Source organism: Tachysurus fulvidraco, chromosome 6, assembly GCF_022655615.1.
Source record: "Tachysurus fulvidraco isolate hzauxx_2018 chromosome 6, HZAU_PFXX_2.0, whole genome shotgun sequence".
NCBI classification, from domain to species: domain Eukaryota; kingdom Metazoa; phylum Chordata; class Actinopteri; order Siluriformes; family Bagridae; genus Tachysurus; species Tachysurus fulvidraco.
The window spans coordinates 7,198,910-7,216,830 of record NC_062523.1 but is presented as its reverse complement, the minus strand read 5'-3'; the positions used below and the strand labels follow the sequence as shown (position 1 = coordinate 7,216,830).

The following is a 17,921-nucleotide window of genomic DNA, read 5'->3' as shown; positions in this document are numbered from 1 at the left end:
ACACTTCACACTCATTTTGAAGCTAAAGTAGCTCACTCTGAATCTCAAACTAGTGTAGCTAACAGTGTAAAAAATGAACATAGCACAACACCTCACACTGAAAGTCAAGCTAGTGTAGCTAACAGTGTAAAACGTGTACATAGCACAACACCTCACATTGAAAGTCAAGCTAGTGTAGCTAACAGTGTAAAACGTGTACAGAGAACAACAGCTCACACTCAAAATCAAGATAGTGTAGCTAATTGTGCAAAATGTTTACACGATACAACACCTCACACTCATACTGAAGCTAGTTTAACTGTGTTAAAAGAAAACACAGCACAACACACTAAATACAACAGACTAAAGATCAAGTTAGTGTGGCCATTCGTGTAAAATGTAAACAGAGAAAACCGCTCATGCTTTACGTATGTTGATGCTAGTGTAGCTAAAAGTGTAAAATGTAAACACACATCATCTTACGAGATACTAAGAGAAAGTTTAGTGTAGCTAATCGTGTATATGGGCTGATCTTTATCGTGTCCACACAGAAGCCACGATAATGCAAAACTGAGAAACTTAAAGGCAACATGAAACAGGAATTTGAATGTATTTCTCTATGAAGTATTTCCTGCACTCAGCAGTGGAAGCCACTCGCTCATTAGAGGAGGCGGAAGCAGACAAACTCCTGCTAGTGCTGAAAGATAAACCTGTCATCCCAGGAGTGAAGTCATATATATTTGAAGCTATAATGGAGGAAGTGACTCAAATGCTAAAGCCTTTACTTCTTCTTCTTCTTCTTCTCCTTATTATTATTATTATTATTATTATTATTATTATTATTATTATTATTTCAATCATCTCTACAACTCAAAAATAATGTAGCTAAAAGATGATCAATGTAAAAAAAGTCACTGCAATTCAGTGGAAGTTTATGGACAAAATAATATTTTATCGAATACAGATAAGACACATATTATATATCCAAGGATGTGAGCAAACAAGAAAAATGTTATGTATTCATTTCAAAAGATTTTTAAACCAAAAAACAATGCTGACTCACAGTTTATCCAAATAAACTAAATTATCCCCTTATAGAGGTAACCCCAACAAACACCAATAACAGTTGATGAACCTCAGAAGTCAAGAAGCCATAGAAAAAGACAAACCAATATAAAGTTCCAGTGGAAAATACAAAGGAAAACACAGAAAAAAGACTATAATCCCAGGAAATGCCAGAGGACCCAATTGAAACCCAAGGATTATTATAAATTCGAATAATCCGCTACAAACAAACAACTATCCCTAATAAAATACTGACTAACCCCCAGCCCCATGGAAAAATCTACAGCATACTATACCATACCATAATATACTCTAATCTACTCTACTTCACAGTATTAACCATCTATCCAAACCAGACCAGCTCCAGAAATTGCCCAAACATTCAGTCATCCTTAGTAACCACTTGTCATGGTGGTGGTGGATCCAGAACCTATCGCAGGAATACTGAGTGTGAGGTGAGATTACACACTGGATAAGTTCTCAGATCTCAGCATTATGCCCACACACATTCATACACAGATTACAACCTAGGGGCAAAAAAAAACACCACCTACCAGCATGTTTAAGATGTGAAGGGAAACCTGAGAACCCAGAGAAAACCCCTACAGAGATAGGGAGAACATGTGAAAGTCTGAAACCTGAGCTGAGGTTTGAACCTGAGCCAGAAGAGCTGTGAGGGAAGAACACTACCAACATGTACCACCATGTCACCCAGAAGATCATGAAAAAGCTGACTAATCTATGTACATCAAAACACCAAACAAATCACGTATAAAACGTGTTTAACTTCTGCACAGGAGGAACTGTGTTGGGTTAAAGCTGAAGATCTGGTCAAACCAGAGGCTACAGCTGATCATGCAAATCTCAGTGCAGTTGTTTAAGTTGGAGCGTTTGCATAACCGTGGGAATGCAGCGGGTTATTCAGCACATATCTGTAGAATCTGCTGATCTGCTTGGGTGCCGAGCCTGAGCAGTTTCTCACATAGTGTGTTCGCTAAACGATCAGAAAAGATCAGGAAATTCATGGAATGTTTTCTGCACTCAGTGAATCAGATAACTTACCTGTATTGGTTTAATCAGTTTAATCTGATCTAAAAAATCTCCCTGGGCTTTTAAATGAAACACACACAGAGAGAGAGAGAGAGAGAGAGAGAGAGAGAGAGAGAGAGAGAGAGAGAGAGAGAGAGAGAGAGAGAGAATGGAGAGAGAGGGAGAAAGAGAAAATGGAGAGCGAGAGAGAGAGAGAAAGAATGGAGAAAGAGAGAGAGAGAGAGAGAGAGAGAGAGAAAGAAAGAAAGAGAGAGAGAGAGAGAGAGAGAGAATGGAGAGAGAGGGAGAAAGAGAAAATGGAGAGCGAGAGAGAGAGAGAGAGAGAGAGAGAGAGAGAGAGAGAGAGAGAGAGAGAGAAAAAATAGATAAAGAGAGAGAGAGAGAGAGAGAGAGAGAGAGAGAGAGAGAGAGAGAGAGAGAGAGAGAACACAGTTATGACGTTCACAGCCAACATCAACGTCACACCTCCTGAGCACAAGTTTACCTTCATGCCTTTCTGGATGGACTTTATAGATATGGAGACACATAAAAGATCTGAGGAACTGCTGACCTTCATCATCTAGTACAACATGCAGCAGGGGTGAATGCAGAGAGTGTGTGTGTGTGTGTGTGTGTGTGTGTGTGTGTGTGTGTGTGTGTGTGTGTGTGTGTGTGTGTGTGTGTGTGTGTAACTTTACCTTCAGACAGCTCCAGCTCAAGCTCAGCCAGCTTCTCTCGCACCTCAGCCGGGAGGCTCGGCTCCATCATCATCATCATCATCATCAATCCGCTGGAGTTGCGCTCGGCCATGAAGGTGTCCGGTGCGTCTTGCGTTATGGAGACCCGACTGGTGCAAATCACGCCTGAGTGCTGGGGTTACCGCATACGGCACAAATGCATAGGCGAGCTTTACAATCCACTGCAGCACAGAGGTCGTCCTGAGCAGCAGACTGCTTCGCTTTAATTCAGTCCTCAGCACGCCTCCATTCGGCGTTACATTACAGCGGAACCGGCGACAGCAGCAGCAGCTCCGGACTGACTGGGCGCAGCGCGGGCACGGCGCGCTCACGAGGCACACGCGCGCTCCCGAGCTCTCTGCGCACCGTTTACACGCGCCTTCTGAGCACAGCGTTAGCGCCCACTATCGGCACTGTGAGCATAATACACATGTAAATATTATTATTAGTGTGGTCAGTATAAAAGTCTCTAATCTTCTTTATGTTTATATCTCTTTCCAGTCTCCATTAACTGCTTTCACTTCAGTTAGATTCACCTGAGTATCCTGGTTTAATAATAATAATAATAATAATAATAATAATAATAATAATAATAAATGGCAATATTAATATATAACAATAACAACAACATTATAATAATAATAATAAATAATAATAAATAATACCAATAACAATAAATGATCATATTAATACATAATAATAAAAATAATAAAACTACTACTACTAATAATAATTATACTAATACTACTACTACTAATAATAATAACTAGATTTGTAAAGTTTGTTGTGAAAAACTGTGATGTTGGCTTGTCGGAGCAAGTATTCCCAAAGGCCGGTATGCTAGGGTGCCAATACTTTAGGAGGCGAGTAGATACAAGCATGTGACGTCATCCGAATACCCATGACTCAGTTCCCCTCATTGTGGTGAGTGTTTTGACATGTCAATGTTGTGGAAGGTTTTTGCAGGAAAACAGAAAATACACCAATTTAAACCTTTGTCCAGAGTATTACCTTAAAGAAGTTAGCTGAGTTTGGTGTAGATAGGGTCTATGACATATCCCATTTTGGTGCATATGGCTCGAAAGCCCTAGGAGGAGCAGCAAATTGTGCAAGAAGAATAAGCAAAACAGAATGTTGGCTTCTACAAACCAACATAATAATAAACTACCAGAGTTACCTGTAGATTTCTGCTTTTAGAATGAGCAGAACTTACAGAAGATAATAACTGCATCAAGCTGGTAGAGTGTTAATAATGAGTTATACATTATTATACAATAATATATAATATAGCAACGAGTGAATAATATATTAATAATGAGTTATATATTATTTACTGTAAAGTGTCACCCAAATAAGGTTAAGCTTCCTATCTGAGTCTTGTTCTTCCTCATATCATCTCAGGGAGTTTTTCCTTATAACCATCACCTCAGGCTTCTCATTAGGGAAAGATGTTAGAGATAAATAGTAAATAGATTAATTTTAAACTTATTTTTTATTCTGTTTCTATATTTATGTAAAGCTGACATAATGTGACAATGTGAATTGTTAAAAGAGCTATGGAAATAAACTGAATTGAATTGAATTATAAATGAACCAATTAGTTTATAAAACTCAATTGGTTTACAAACTTACAAAAAAGTGTAAGAAAGAAAGAGAAAAATAATGAATTAAAGAAAGAAAGACAGAAAGAAAGAGAGAAAGAATTGATGTGTGTGTGTGTGTGCATACATGTGTTTTATCCATATTTTATTTCCCATTTAATAGCTTCAATAACTTCATTATATAATGACTTTCTACAATTTTTGAGTAAATTTTTATATTATTGTATAACACAGATCTTCTTTTAAATAGAAACATAGTTTTAGAAACTGTAGTGCATTTATAACAATTTACAACAAATCTATAACAAATATGTATTTAACAGTTTAATATGTGAGAACTGTCCATGTACTGATATACTACAAATAATCAGATCAGAATGCTTTTTATGGCAAAAGAAAATCTTAAGTAACCATCAGGTGGTATTTCTTCTCCTTCTTCTTCTTCCGTTGTTTCCCACTAGGAGTCGCCACAGCGAATCATCAGCTTCCATCTAACTCTATCCTCAACATCCTTTGCTCTTGCACCAATTACCTTCATGTCCTCTTTTAACACATCCATATATCTCCTCTTTGTCCTTCCTCTTGACCTCTTACCTGCAGCTCCATCTCCAACATCCTTCTACCAACATAACCATCTCCCTCCTCTGTACATGTCCAAACCATCTCAATCTAGTCTCTCTGACCTCGTCCCTAAAGAGCGAACCAGAGCTGTCCCTCTTATGTGCTCGTTTCTAATCCTGTCCATCCTCGTCACTCCTAAAGAGAACCTCAACATCCTCATCGCTGCTACCTCCATCTGTGCCTCATGTATTTTCCTCACTGCTACAGTCTCTAACCCACACAGTATAGCTGGACTCACTACTGTCTTCTACACCTTTTTTTAATCATATTTTGTGGTACTTCTGTTGCAATAAAATACATGATCTCTATCTAATAACACACAAGCGCAACCCACTGTATGTACAATGCAATGGATACTATTGCATTACATTCCATAATATATTAATAGTTTATAGATGAATATATGTATGAATATATGCCACAACACATCTATGCACATGAAGAAAAAGCTGAGGAGACTTTGCACTGAGTGCATTAAATATGTTGATTATACAATAAATATACTGTAAACTCTTGAAATCTAGTTAACTGTCAATTATATTTAATGCTATGGGTCGTTATATTTTATAGGAAATTTAACAAAAATTGCTATACAAAAAAATGTTTATGAAAATGAAATATGGCTTTGATATATGAGCTGCGATTTGGAATGAATGAAACTAAAGATGTATTATTGTGGTCTAAAATATAATAATAATAATAATAATAATAATAATAATAATAATAATAATAATATATGGTGGCAGTGGTGGCTCAACTGGTTAAGGCTATTTGGAATGAATGAAACTAAAAATGTATTATTGTGGTCTAAAATATATAATAATAATAATAATAATAATAATAATAATAATAATAATAATAATAATAACAGCACAGCCAAGCTGCCACTGCTGGGCCCTTGAGCAAGGCCCTCAACCCTCCCTGCTCCAGGGGCACTGTATCATCTTAGTTGGGGTATGTGAAGAACAAAATTCCACTGAGCTGTAATGTATATGTGGCGATAATAAAGACTTCTATGCCCCGTTCTATTCTATATATATTACTACAAAATCTTCAAACAATAAACATAATTCATTTATTAAAAATAATAAATAAATAAATAAAATAAAAAAAAAATAAAAAATTTACATGCTGCCATTTTGTTGAAATGCTAGGAATTCAATAACTTAGTTGCTTGAAAAATAATTATAAAAATAATATTACTACAGCGCCCTCGTGTGGATGGACTTCGTGTTTGGATCAAAATAATACGCAGTCTTGTTCCTCATATATGAATATGATACTCAGGTGAGATAGGCGCTTTTGCGCAGCGTGTGTCTGAGGTTGATGTGATACGTTAATCCTGGTTGGCTGCTGTTATGAGCATACACTGCTCGATTCACTGCCATGTGAAGGTCAACCAGATGAATCCTCCTGCAACAGAACAGACTTAATGTCAGCATTAGTGTATAACACAGTGGAATACTGTTCCAGCCATATTATTATTAATATTATTATTATTGTTGTTGTTGCTGTTGTTGTTATCCATCCACTCATATATCCATCTATTCCAGGGGACAATGGCATGTCTAAATTGTTCCATGTCTTGTTACCTATCAGCGTACAACACCTGTCTTTAGACTGGGTAGGAAACCATAGCATGTGGTAGAAACCCTCAAAACACCCACAGGGCAGGGTTAGGGTTAGGATCGGATCGGGTGAATGAACTTCCTCTAGATGTCTGAACTGCTGTGTCACTGGCTGTCTTCCAATGAGGGCTGAAGACCTCTTCCTGAAAGACTTAAACTAGCTCTTATTTTCCGTTTTTGTTTTTTATGGATTTCTTTTTTTTTAAAAATATATATATGTGTGTGTGTGTGCTATATTTCCTCCCAACAGAGTTTTACGTTGATGGTATCCTAAGTCTGTAACCTAGTGAATCAGTGTTGATGAATTCACTGATAGAGTCTTCAAAGCACTTTTGTACGTCACTCTGGATAGGACGTCTGCCAAATGCACTAAATGTAAATGTATTACACCCTGTTACAGACGTATTTACAGTCATACATGCCATACCCTCCCTTCTGTTGAGCCTCCATACACTGTTATCTGTATATAATCTAATTTCTCCATCCACTTTATCCTTAAATGGTCAAAACATCCTGTTCTCATGAAGTTTCACTTCTGTTATCTGTCAGAATCTGGAAGTTCCCAGACTTCCCAAGGTTTTATCAGTGTTACAACTCTTTCTGATTCTCTTCCTCTCACCATTTTGACCCCTGCCTGGTGTACTAACTACAAATCCAATATGTATACCTAACAAACACACTTAGTAAGTGTGCACTTGTATGCACTTGTTCAACAGTCCTGACTTCTGCATCTACAATACAACATTATATTAACACTTCTGAACAAATTTTTATTTGTGTTTAGTTCCACAAGTTTGAATCCTGTTAATGCAGGAAGTCTTAGGCTGTGCTCTCTGAACAAGAGATGGATGACTGGATGGATGGATGGATGGATGGATGGATGGATGGATGGATGGATGGATGATCTCTTCTATTGGTCAACTCTCTGTGAGATCATATATGTGGAAGAAGGCAGAGTGCAGATAGTAATTGTGAAAAGATTTTCTTGTCTAGCTTCATTCTTCATTCTGAGAAATTGGCCAAGGTAAAATCCAAAAAAGGATCTCTAAAGCTGCCAAATAATGAACTAGAGAAGCCAGAAATCAAGTGTTCAAATCAATATCAGCAGCAACAACAACAAAACATTACTCTAGTACAATTTGAAGTATCTTGGTAGTACTTGTGATTTAACGTAGTGATGCTTTCACTATTTATTACATTCATTTACAAATGAACAGTGTAACACTACAACTAATATTTACTAAGATACGATAATTATTAAAATTCATGGCCTTTGAAGACTAATTAATTTAAAATGCATTTTTATAGAGTATCCAAATACTGACCTCTTCTGTCCATCGAGTAAAGCCTCTTTCAGGGACTGTAAATACACCGAGTGATGACTATTCTCCTCAAGCTGCTTGTCATTAGTCCAGCAGTGACTCCAGAATACATCTGCGTCCTCCGGCACGACCTCCCTCCTGAAGCGGTATTGAAAAGGGCTGTCTGTCTCCAGCTCTCCGTCCTGGTAATCTGTGAAACCTATGACGTTTGAGGACTCTGAAGTTTCATAGCTTTGGATAAAGAAGAGTTTGGGTTTTCCTGTCAATCCCGGGCAGGATTCAGGCGCGAAAAATTGTCGGACGTCGTTCAGGTCAATTCCCGGGGTGTATAGGTCGGTGCCAAGTAGCTGGGATGAGCAGGAACGGCTGATGATGCAGCAGACGAAGGCGTCCATTTTGGAATGTTCGGTCTGTCTGGAGATGTGGTACAGGCAGGAACGGATGTCTCTGACACTCAGTAACATGTGATGGATCACGCGGAAGTGAAGTTTTGAAAATAACTGCTCAAGATGGGCTGTAGGGACATAATTCAGGAAGCTTTAGCACCTTCTTATAGTCTGGAATATACAATAATTCAACAGAAATCATAATTCCTCACCTCCTTCATTGCCAACACAGTCTATGATCAGACACAATCCACGAGGCTTGCAATGCATCCGGTACACATCCTCCTGCCACTGCTGAGCAAACACAGAAGGGTGGAGTGAGACAAATGTGTCTCCAAATTGCTGTAACTACACATAGCTAAAAGTTAACAGAGCTAGATTAACTACCAGTCAGGGAAGTATTTGGAAACCAGTTTGGCAAACTGCATCAGATCTGCACTTACCCTAGCTTTTACACCTCTACTCTGTGCATTTTGCTGAATTATTGTCCGCTGCTTGATATATTGCTTTGCTTATTTCCTTCTTGAATAAATTAATAAATGAAAATAGCTGAATTCTCACACACTCAAATATCCCTCTTCACTTCTACATATTCTTTGGTTATATTTTTCCATTTTAGAGTATCTAGCTAGTATTATTTATTTAAATTATACTAACCTATTTAATTAGGTTTAATTTAATTATATATATATATATATATATATATAAAAATATGCAGTGTTTATTACCTCTCTGGGTCTTCTGGGTGAGAGACACGGCAGTTCTTTGGTGTTAACTGGAAAACAAAATGATCAAGCTTTTAAAAAATGAAAGAATTTTCCAAAATACGAAACACTCATTAAATCTTTGACTAATTGATGTGTTTAGCAAATCTTTTGAATCTTCTTTTTTAAGCAACCCTGAACATAAGAATCTCAACTGAATAATGTCTGGTAGTGAGGGACTGCGTTCATGCTCTCCCCTTCTACCAGAAATTGTGCAGTCGAGATTCCCACATTTGGGGAATTGGCAGGGGTCAGCACAGCCGGAGTCAGGGGATATACCATGATCAATAAGGTGGCTTACCCAGGGCGAGGTTTAGCCATTGCACTCCAGCGGTGCTGACCCCTGCGAATTCGCCAGATGTGGGAATCGGCCATGCTTTTTTAAAAATACTGTATATATTCAACCGAATTTTATTTTTGTTGTAAAATTGACTAATTGAATATTTTATGTACAATACTGCATAGATACTACATTGGATATAAAGTGGATTATGGCATCTTTATACATATTTGATGCAAAAAACTTGATGATTCTTGTCCAAACTCACTGCAGGCTGTGGTGGGCTTCCTGGTGCAGCCGAGTTCGGGGGGAAATGCAGCCGAAGTGTGAGTTAGAGGGGAAATAGGTGGTAAGGGTATAGAGTTGGTGTGTGCTGGTTTGCAGTTCTGAGTTTAGAGGACAGAAATAGGTTTTATTATTAGGTTTATAGGTTATTACGACAGTATATGACTAAGACACGGTCAATAATATAATCATATAAAAAGGCAGGCACTTTTAGGCTTGGGGTAGTATACGATTAGGGGGAAATTTCAGGGTTGTCGTTTTTACTCACCGTTGCAGCTCTACACTGAGACTGACGCTCGTCTCTTGGCTTTACTGTGGCAGGGCTTCGTGTTCCAGCTAATAATAATAATAAGAATAACAAGAAGAATAATTTAGTTTCTGAATCATGGGCATGGAACTAAGCCGGAAAATACAAATGTAAAACCTCAGTGACGTTAGAGGATATGAGTAGAGACGAATGGAGCAAACCGCTTTTTTTTTTGCATCAAGGGAAACCAAAACTTATGAATGAAACCCTTTAAAACCACTCTGTTACAGTCCGAATGTCTAAATATATGACAAATGACTTTACATATCTTTATATAGCTAATGAGCAGTCTATAATGTCAATAAAATCCCCAGCCATGAAAACAAGTCTAAATCTTAAACCTAAATAAAAGCAGCAACTACAAAATAAATCACACAAAATGTAATCGTGCTCATTGTGTGCTGTTGGAAGTAGGTTGAAGACCTACTTATTCATGAAACACTTTAACTAGCACTTCTTTTCTTATATTTTGCATTTAAAAATAAATAATGGGATGTGGTAGCTCAGTGGTTAAGGTGTTGGGCTACTGATCGGAAGCTCATGGGTTCGAAACCCAGGTCCACCAAGCTACCACTGCTGGGCTCCTGAGCAAGGCCCTTAACCCTCGGTTGCTCAGTTGTAAGTCACTCTGGATAAGGGTGTCTGCTAAATGTCGTAAATGTAAATAAATAAGTAAAAAACCTTTGACAGTTTTTCATTGTAACTTTGAACAAATGTTTTAAACTCATGGTATCTTAAGTATGTAACCTAGTGAGCCAACATTAACAACAATGTTAGAGATTTAAGCACTTATGTACGTCGCTCTGAATAAGGGCGTCTGCCAAATGCTGTAAATGTAAACCAAAATGTTATTTTCAGTTTTTACTGATTAACCAATAGGGTGTTTGGAAATGGTTAGAAGATACCAAAAGAAATCTGATTACCATATATGGATATGTCGGTGTATTCAAATTACTGGTCAAATGTTTGAGATGCCAGGGTTTAAAATCTAATTCATCACGCCTGCTGTTGTCTGCTAGGATTTTGATGCCAAAGATAGACATGAGATCAAGTGTGTGCGTAACCATGCATTCCTGTAAAGAAAAATAAAACCTCACTTACATAAACTAAATGCCAAGAAAATGTTGTATGAGAAGAGTTTGAGAATGCTAATCAGACATTCATATCATAGCAGAAAATCTTGTGATGCACATAACCTTGACTGTGGCATGTTGGTTGGTGGGTTTTAATTCATGAGAATTCATATAGAAATGATATAGAGCGATAAAACAGATATATCTAATGAGTGGCTTTTCTGTGGGTAAAACACTTTCAACGAAAACACATTAGAAGAGAATGACAGACTGGTTTTGGGAGTTCAATTTGAAGATGAACTTTAAGGTGGAGATTTAATTAATGGGTGTTACTACGAAAGTGAGCTGATGAGTGTATAGTTGCTATGCTGATTTAATTACACGCCACTAACCAATCACATTATAAGATACTACACTATACTTTAATATATACTACTCTACTGTACTCTATACTATTATACTTCATGCTACTCTATACTACTCTATTCAACTCTACACTATAAACTATACTATTCTCCTCTACGCTATTTTACACTACTCTATACTGGACTATTCTACTTTATTCTATTTGACTCTACACTAATACACTACATGCTACATTACTCTATTCTGTATTATTCTACTCTATTCTATTTTACTCTACACTACTATATTATTCTACTTTACTCTATACTGCTATACTGCACAATTTTACTCTACTTTACTAGACTCTACACTGCTTTATACTATACTGTTCTACTCGGTTCTATTTTATTTAACTTTACAGTACCATATACTATACTATTCTACTTTACTCAATACTACTATACTTTACTCTATACTGTACAATTCTACTCTGTTTTATTCTACACTACTCTATTATTCTACTTTACTCCATACTACTATACTTTACACTACTATATACTGTACAATTCTACTGTACTTTACTAGACTATACACTACTTTATACTATTCTACTTTATTCTATTTTACTCTATGCTACTTTATACTATACTATTCTACTTTATTCTATTTTACTCTATGCTACTTTATACTATACTATTCTACTTTATTCTATTCTACTATACTTCACTCTACTCATACTACACTATACTACAGTGGCATATCAATCACATTGGATACTATATCTTACTATTTTTATATTGTCGACCACCCTTGTACATCTTTTAGGAAATACAACCGAGCAGTAAAAGTAACAATGAAATTCCTATAAAGTGACTTCCGAGAGTGACCAAGTGTGAAAGTATTTACAACTTGTTTCTGTAAAATATGCAAAAAATGTCATCTGATTCATAAGAAACTTCTGACTTTATGTCACGAAACCTAAACTGAGGAACTGACAACAGGGAAAAGGGAAGTGAGTATGTTTAGCTTAGCACAGGTGTCATTTATTCCCCTTATTTGACACATTTATCTGCAGACTGTGTGGGCAATGGTCAATACTGCAGTTACTGTAATGCCATGACACTGGGGTATTTCTCACCTTTGTTCTGGTACTGACTGAGTCTCTTGGCCAGGTCGACACGGTGGATGGCTATCAGGTATTTCTCCATCACTTCCATCCTGGTGCTGGAGATCTGATCCAACTTCTCTAATTCCACAACCACATCCAGGAAACACTATGAAGAAGGCCATGTGATCAAAACCATGTGAAAAAACATTATTACTGTCACGAGAGTGGCGTCTTAAACGGTAATAGTGTACTGTGCTACATTCTATAATAATAAATTGTCTCAAGCACATTGTGTAAGTTATGACATTTTCCACAAGCAGATCCATTGCAAATATTTTGGTTCCCATTGCATTTTCACTCACCTTTCAGCTAAATTTAACTCTATACCCTTGATAGCTTTGCCTCTTCTATTACATATAGCAATGTGTGTGTATATGAGTCATGTATATGTACAGTCACTCTTCTTATTTGTGGAATGTTTAGTTTGTTGTACACTTAAAATGATGTTTTTATCCTAAATATTCTTTTTACTGTTTTTTTTCTTTAGTTCTGTTTTAGACAGTCCCTGAGAAAGATAATATAATATCAGGGATTTTTTTTAGCTTAATATATTTCATAAGACTTCCTGAGAAGCAGGAACTCACCCTAGAGCAGGACTTTCTTTGAGAAGCTCTAAACACTAAAATCAGGTGCAAATAAATGACATCCATGGAGGTCAGATACAGATATATTTCAACTTATTTTTATTTTACCTCACATTTTTCCACTTTCTCTTTAGGAAGGGTTCCTCTGAGCAGGAAAATTAACGAGCTCAAATCGTCCGATCCGAAGTCCTCGCTCAAGTCAGCCATTAGTACCCTTAAAGATGAACATTGTTGGAGCATTCAGATACTAATAGGAGTCAATGGTGCACATCATTGTTTCCTTTGGATAAATTATTTGGTAAATATTCCCAAGGCTATATTCTCTATGTACAGATTAAAAATTCATAGGTATTTGGTTTGATATAAATGATAATGTTTAAAGTACCTGTACTCTGACACAGCACGACCGTTTTCCAAGAACAGCTCCGCGTCTTTCCTTCTGATGCCTAGCACGTTGTAGAGTAAATCATATCGCCTCATCCTGAGCATCAGCTCTATCAGAAAGGGCTGAGGATTTTTCCCCTGGTCAATGCATGACTGAAGCATTTCTTTTATGTTGGTGGTGCATCGCTCACTGTGAAATTCCCTACACAGGTACGACAAACGTTTACACTCCTCCGGACTGAGCTCCTCCACTATTTGGTTGATGGCGTGCTGCATTGTCAAAGACATCCTTCTGAAATAGAGAGTAAAACTACAGTCTGTACACTGGATTACACCAACAAAAATTCAGTACACTCATCTAATATACACCATATTCACTTTGATCCAAGCTAAATCCCATCGGTGAATCCAAGCTTTTTGGGTCTCTGTTATCCAAATTAAATGTGTAAAGAAAGTAAAAGTTTTAATACAAATTTGAATATAAACTAAATCAGCCGAGCCTTAAACTGGAAGAAGTTAACATTGAACAAGCATTGTACAGGTTAGCTTGTTTAGTCAGTACTTCACAATCAGCTACAATTTTTGAAAGTCTAGTTACTGTATGTAAAATTCCTCACTTACGAAAGTCCGAATTAACAGCTGACATGACGGAAAAGCAAAAGCAGATCCTTTTAAATGGGTCGATTTAAATAGGTCATGGCTATAAATAAGTCACCAATGTTTTCCACTGAAATGTTAAAAAACTATAGAAGTGGTGGGGCTTTTTTGGTTTTGATTCAGTTTTTTTAAGTGCCTGGTCTGGCAGGTAATGTAAAGGGATCTACATAGCCCAATCTAACAGTAATGTTCTTTACAATAACTAACTAACTAACTATCTATCTATCTATCTATCTATCTATCTATCTATCTATCTATCTATCTATCTATCTATCTATCTATCACTACTGCTGTTCAAACTGTTGAGAAACTCTTGCAAATCAGTTGCTATCTCACTACAAATGTAAATAAAGGAAATAATAGGTAACGTTTCTTGTCAGTTGTATATAGTGTAAGTTGCACAGCCTAACCAGACATAAAGATGCTTATAAGACATCTTTGATCAACTGTCATCTGTTGTCACTGCCAATGAACCCCTGTATTAGCACATTTGGTTTGACTTCAAGAAATGGTCTCAGATTCAGGCTTTTAAAAATTCTCTAGATTTAGAAAATCAACATAAGAAATAAGTATAACTGAACTATTGTGACATTATTTAATTCAGAATTTTTTTTTTTAGATGTAACCAGAACAAGCTGTCTAACTAGCTGTTTAAAACTCTACAGTAAATATGATTTACATAGTATTAGAAAGTATAAGAAAAATACAATAATTTAAAGTATTACAGTACCAGCTTCCCCAAAGAACTGAATTTCAGGCTGCATGTTAATAAAGGCAAAGATTCCAGTATTGTAATGTAAAATAAAAATGTTCAAAAATGTCTGACTGAAACAAAAATGCCTTGTTTTCACCACAATACAGCTATGTTTAAGAATAACCAGCACTTATAAAAAAGTATACGGTTTATCACTCAAATCTTAATTCAAATTCAATAAATTTAATGTAGTCACAATTTAACCTTCTCAAAAGCTCTGAACTTAAATTCTGCAGCTGTGTGTGAAGCAACTTAGTAAAACCTGAAACAGTCAGATGCTCTAGTGTAATTTCAAGGCCACTTATTTCAATGTAATGGCCACTTGAACTAAAATTCCCAGGAAATTACCGTGCGGAAACTGAGTTACTAGAACACCCTCCTATTCCTGTAAAAAAAAACACCATTTCCCTCTAATCCATCAAAGCGATGCCAAAAAAATGTCGGGGGCAGGTTAACATGTGAAATAAAAGATCGGATATCAAACCCACACATCCTGAAAAACAGCAAAGATACAAGTGACACAAATATGAACAGTTCATTCCTTACAACTGTCTTTTATCAGTAAGCCATCAAGACTAACCAGAAAAGCAAGACAAATAGCAATCGATATGCTAAACTACAATATTCCCTTTATAGACATTTACTCTTGTACATTGTATACTTACATATAATCTTAAAGGATTTTAAGAGAAATTAATAATTGTACAGTACTCAATGATCTTATATAACACAAAATCCATGACCCATTTAACAAATGTGATTACAATCAAATGTATCTATTTAACTTTTATTTATTAAGCAATGAATTATTCTTATACCAATTGTGGTAATATAAAAGGAAGGAAAAAGACTTCATGGTGTGATATTATAGGAAAATCATCAACATCAATTGTCCTTTCTTGTCATACTCTACAGCAACAATTCCACCACAGCAATTGGCCCATAGTAACATAACTTTGTATTTGTTATCCATTTCTATCCCTATTTTATCCCAATTTTCTGTAGCACTTTGAAACCTGGAGTCCTTCAGAAGGCACTCAGGGAAGAAGACACTCTGGGTGAGGTTCCAGTCAAAGTTCACAGTTCATAATCACACACATTCACACACTACTGTACAAACAATTTAGGGAACACCTCTCACACTTTGAATATCTTTAAAAGAGGTTACACATTACGGAAACCCCCCAAAAACATACCCACAGAGTAAACATAGGAATCATACATATGTGTGTTAAATGTGCTAACGACATAAATTTTAGAAGGCTCTGTGACCTTGCATAGGACAGGTGGTTCAGAAAATGGATGGATGGATGGATGGATGGATGGATGGATGGATGGATGGACGGACGGACGGACGGATGGACAAGTCATGACACTTATTACATTAAAACTGTAATGAAAGCACTGAGAATCTAAAACTAAAACCTAATATCTGTTACTGATCCCTCTGACAGTTCTTTGACTCACACCAGCATTTCTCTTAGTAAATTATGTGAAACATGAGAAACATGCATAATAAGCACTGTCTCAGTACAATGTTTGCAATACAACATGATACCTGAGACATTTCTACGGTACAAGATTGACATCATGATATATACAGTTGCCAACAAACCATTCCTGTGCAGCAGTTTTGAAAATCAGATCAAGCAAATGGATTTTGTAACAACTGTAAAACTTATTTTATAAAATTAACAATAAATCAGCTGCATTTGAATGTTGGTCTGAAAACAAAATCCAATACACCAGATAAATATGCCAGTGAAGATCTATCATTAAATCAATGTCAATTAACCAGAAACAAACTCATGGCATTAACGGTGTCAAATATTTCAAACATATAGATACTAACCACTAACTATTGTGGATACTAACCACAATAAATATATATATAATTCTCCATTTACAGCATTCTTTGTTTGGTAGATTTGTATGTATTTGTCAGAGGAGCTACCATAATTATATATATATATATATATATAAAATAATACAAAAAAAACATTGACATTAACCTTAAAGTTGCCTTTAATTATTCTAAACCTGATTTCTAGTTAAACAATCAGTACATTAACATTAACATGATAGCAATGAATAATCTTTAATCTCTAACAAGTGAATAGATAAATGTGCTAAACATCTCTCTAAGTATTATGTTGCACAAAATCTTTATTTAATCCCTTGGTTTATAATCTCTTATTCTGGTCTATGGTTTGTTGCATTTATATGTGAGGTTTTTTACACATTGCCAGTTACAGCAATGATGTTGGAGCCAAATCTATAATCCATTCGAACTATAATAAAGTCCAAAACTATAATAAAGTCCAGACCCGACATTTTGTCATTAAAACGCCCATGAAGACTCATGGCTTGGAGTTTCTACTTTAAAGCATATTTAACGTGTCACAGGTTATATATTTATATATATATACAGTTATACCACAGATAAACATCGCTTTTTTAGCGTTTCTTACCTTAGAAAGCTAGTTTGTCAATGTTTTCTCTGTAGATCTAATAAAGTGCGACATTCAGTTTCACAGAGCTGCACATTGTTCATGCAGGAAACAAACAGCGCCTATCAAACTAGCACTAACGTTCAAAGAAAAATGCTTTTTATCATGCAAATTTATTATTGTATATATATATATTATGAGCAGCGTTAAAGATATGTGCCTTACCTTTAGAAGAAATAAGACAAAAAAAAACATCTATTGCGTAAATGAAAAGAGAAAGTGACTAAGTGACTAAGTCCCTCCTCCTCCTACTCCTCCTCCTCTTTCTCCACCTCCACAAAAATATTTTCTTTTTGGCTTTGTGGTTTTACTATAAACTCCTACCATTTTATATTACAGTAATAGAAGCCTACATCACCATCAGGTTCGGAATAAATTCGTTTCCAGTCTCACTTTAACCAAAACAGGTTGACTTTCTTTGTCCTGCTAAGCATTTCGTTAG

At 36.1% G+C, this 17,921-nt stretch overlaps 2 protein-coding genes and 1 pseudogene across 10 annotated transcripts in view; 1 reads left to right on the top strand and 2 right to left on the bottom strand.

Moving 5' to 3' along the window:
* The window catches only part of dip2a (disco-interacting protein 2 homolog A), a 126,458-nt gene extending 123,117 nt beyond the window's left edge, over window positions 1-3,341 (bottom strand). For 2 of the 7 annotated variants that reach the window (XM_027162564.2, XM_047815069.1), the window contains exon 1: window positions 2,772-3,329. In XM_027162564.2, the coding sequence (XP_027018365.1) occupies window positions 2,772-2,883 (112 nt within the window). In that variant the 5' untranslated portion in view covers window positions 2,884-3,329. Of the gene's footprint in view, window positions 1-2,771 lie in introns of all 7 variants that reach the window. The other 5 variants (XM_027162562.2, XM_027162565.2, XR_003443034.2 and 2 more) reach the window with 4 other exon arrangements.
* Window positions 3,342-6,088: 2,747 nt separating this feature from the next.
* On the bottom strand, window positions 6,089-17,748 carry LOC113653165 (CASP8 and FADD-like apoptosis regulator). Of its 3 annotated transcripts, none has more exons than XM_027162639.2 (10): window positions 17,645-17,748; window positions 13,560-13,850; window positions 13,283-13,388; window positions 12,561-12,696; window positions 9,966-10,033; window positions 9,681-9,798; window positions 9,097-9,143; window positions 8,581-8,662; window positions 7,986-8,496; window positions 6,089-6,445 (listed from the first exon to the last, which is right to left on the bottom strand). In XM_027162639.2, exons 2-10 carry the CDS (start codon window positions 13,844-13,846, stop codon window positions 6,316-6,318), a joined length of 1,485 nt encoding a protein of 494 aa, XP_027018440.1. In that variant the 5' UTR covers window positions 13,847-13,850; window positions 17,645-17,748; the 3' UTR covers window positions 6,089-6,315. The 3 variants fall into 3 exon arrangements, with proteins under 3 accessions (XP_027018440.1, XP_027018441.1, XP_027018442.1); XM_027162640.2 differs by lacking the exon at window positions 17,645-17,748 and adding an exon at window positions 17,441-17,591; XM_027162641.2 differs by lacking the exon at window positions 17,645-17,748 and having other exon boundaries at window positions 8,581-8,659.
* Window positions 9,402-9,504, top strand: LOC113653169 (annotated as a pseudogene).
* Window positions 17,749-17,921: the final 173 nt, after the last annotated feature.

Coding starts and splice junctions, on each gene's coding strand:
- LOC113653165 (XM_027162639.2), bottom strand. CDS start 13,846: ATGTCTTTGACAATGCAGCACGCCATCAACCAAATAGTGGAGGAGCTC. Junction 13,389..13,559: donor CGTGCTGTGTCAGAGTACAG/GTACTTTAAACA, acceptor TTCATCTTTAAG/GGTACTAATGGCTGACTTGA. Junction 9,799..9,965: donor CTCAGTGTAGAGCTGCAACG/GTGAGTAAAAAC, acceptor CTCTAAACTCAG/AACTGCAAACCAGCACACAC.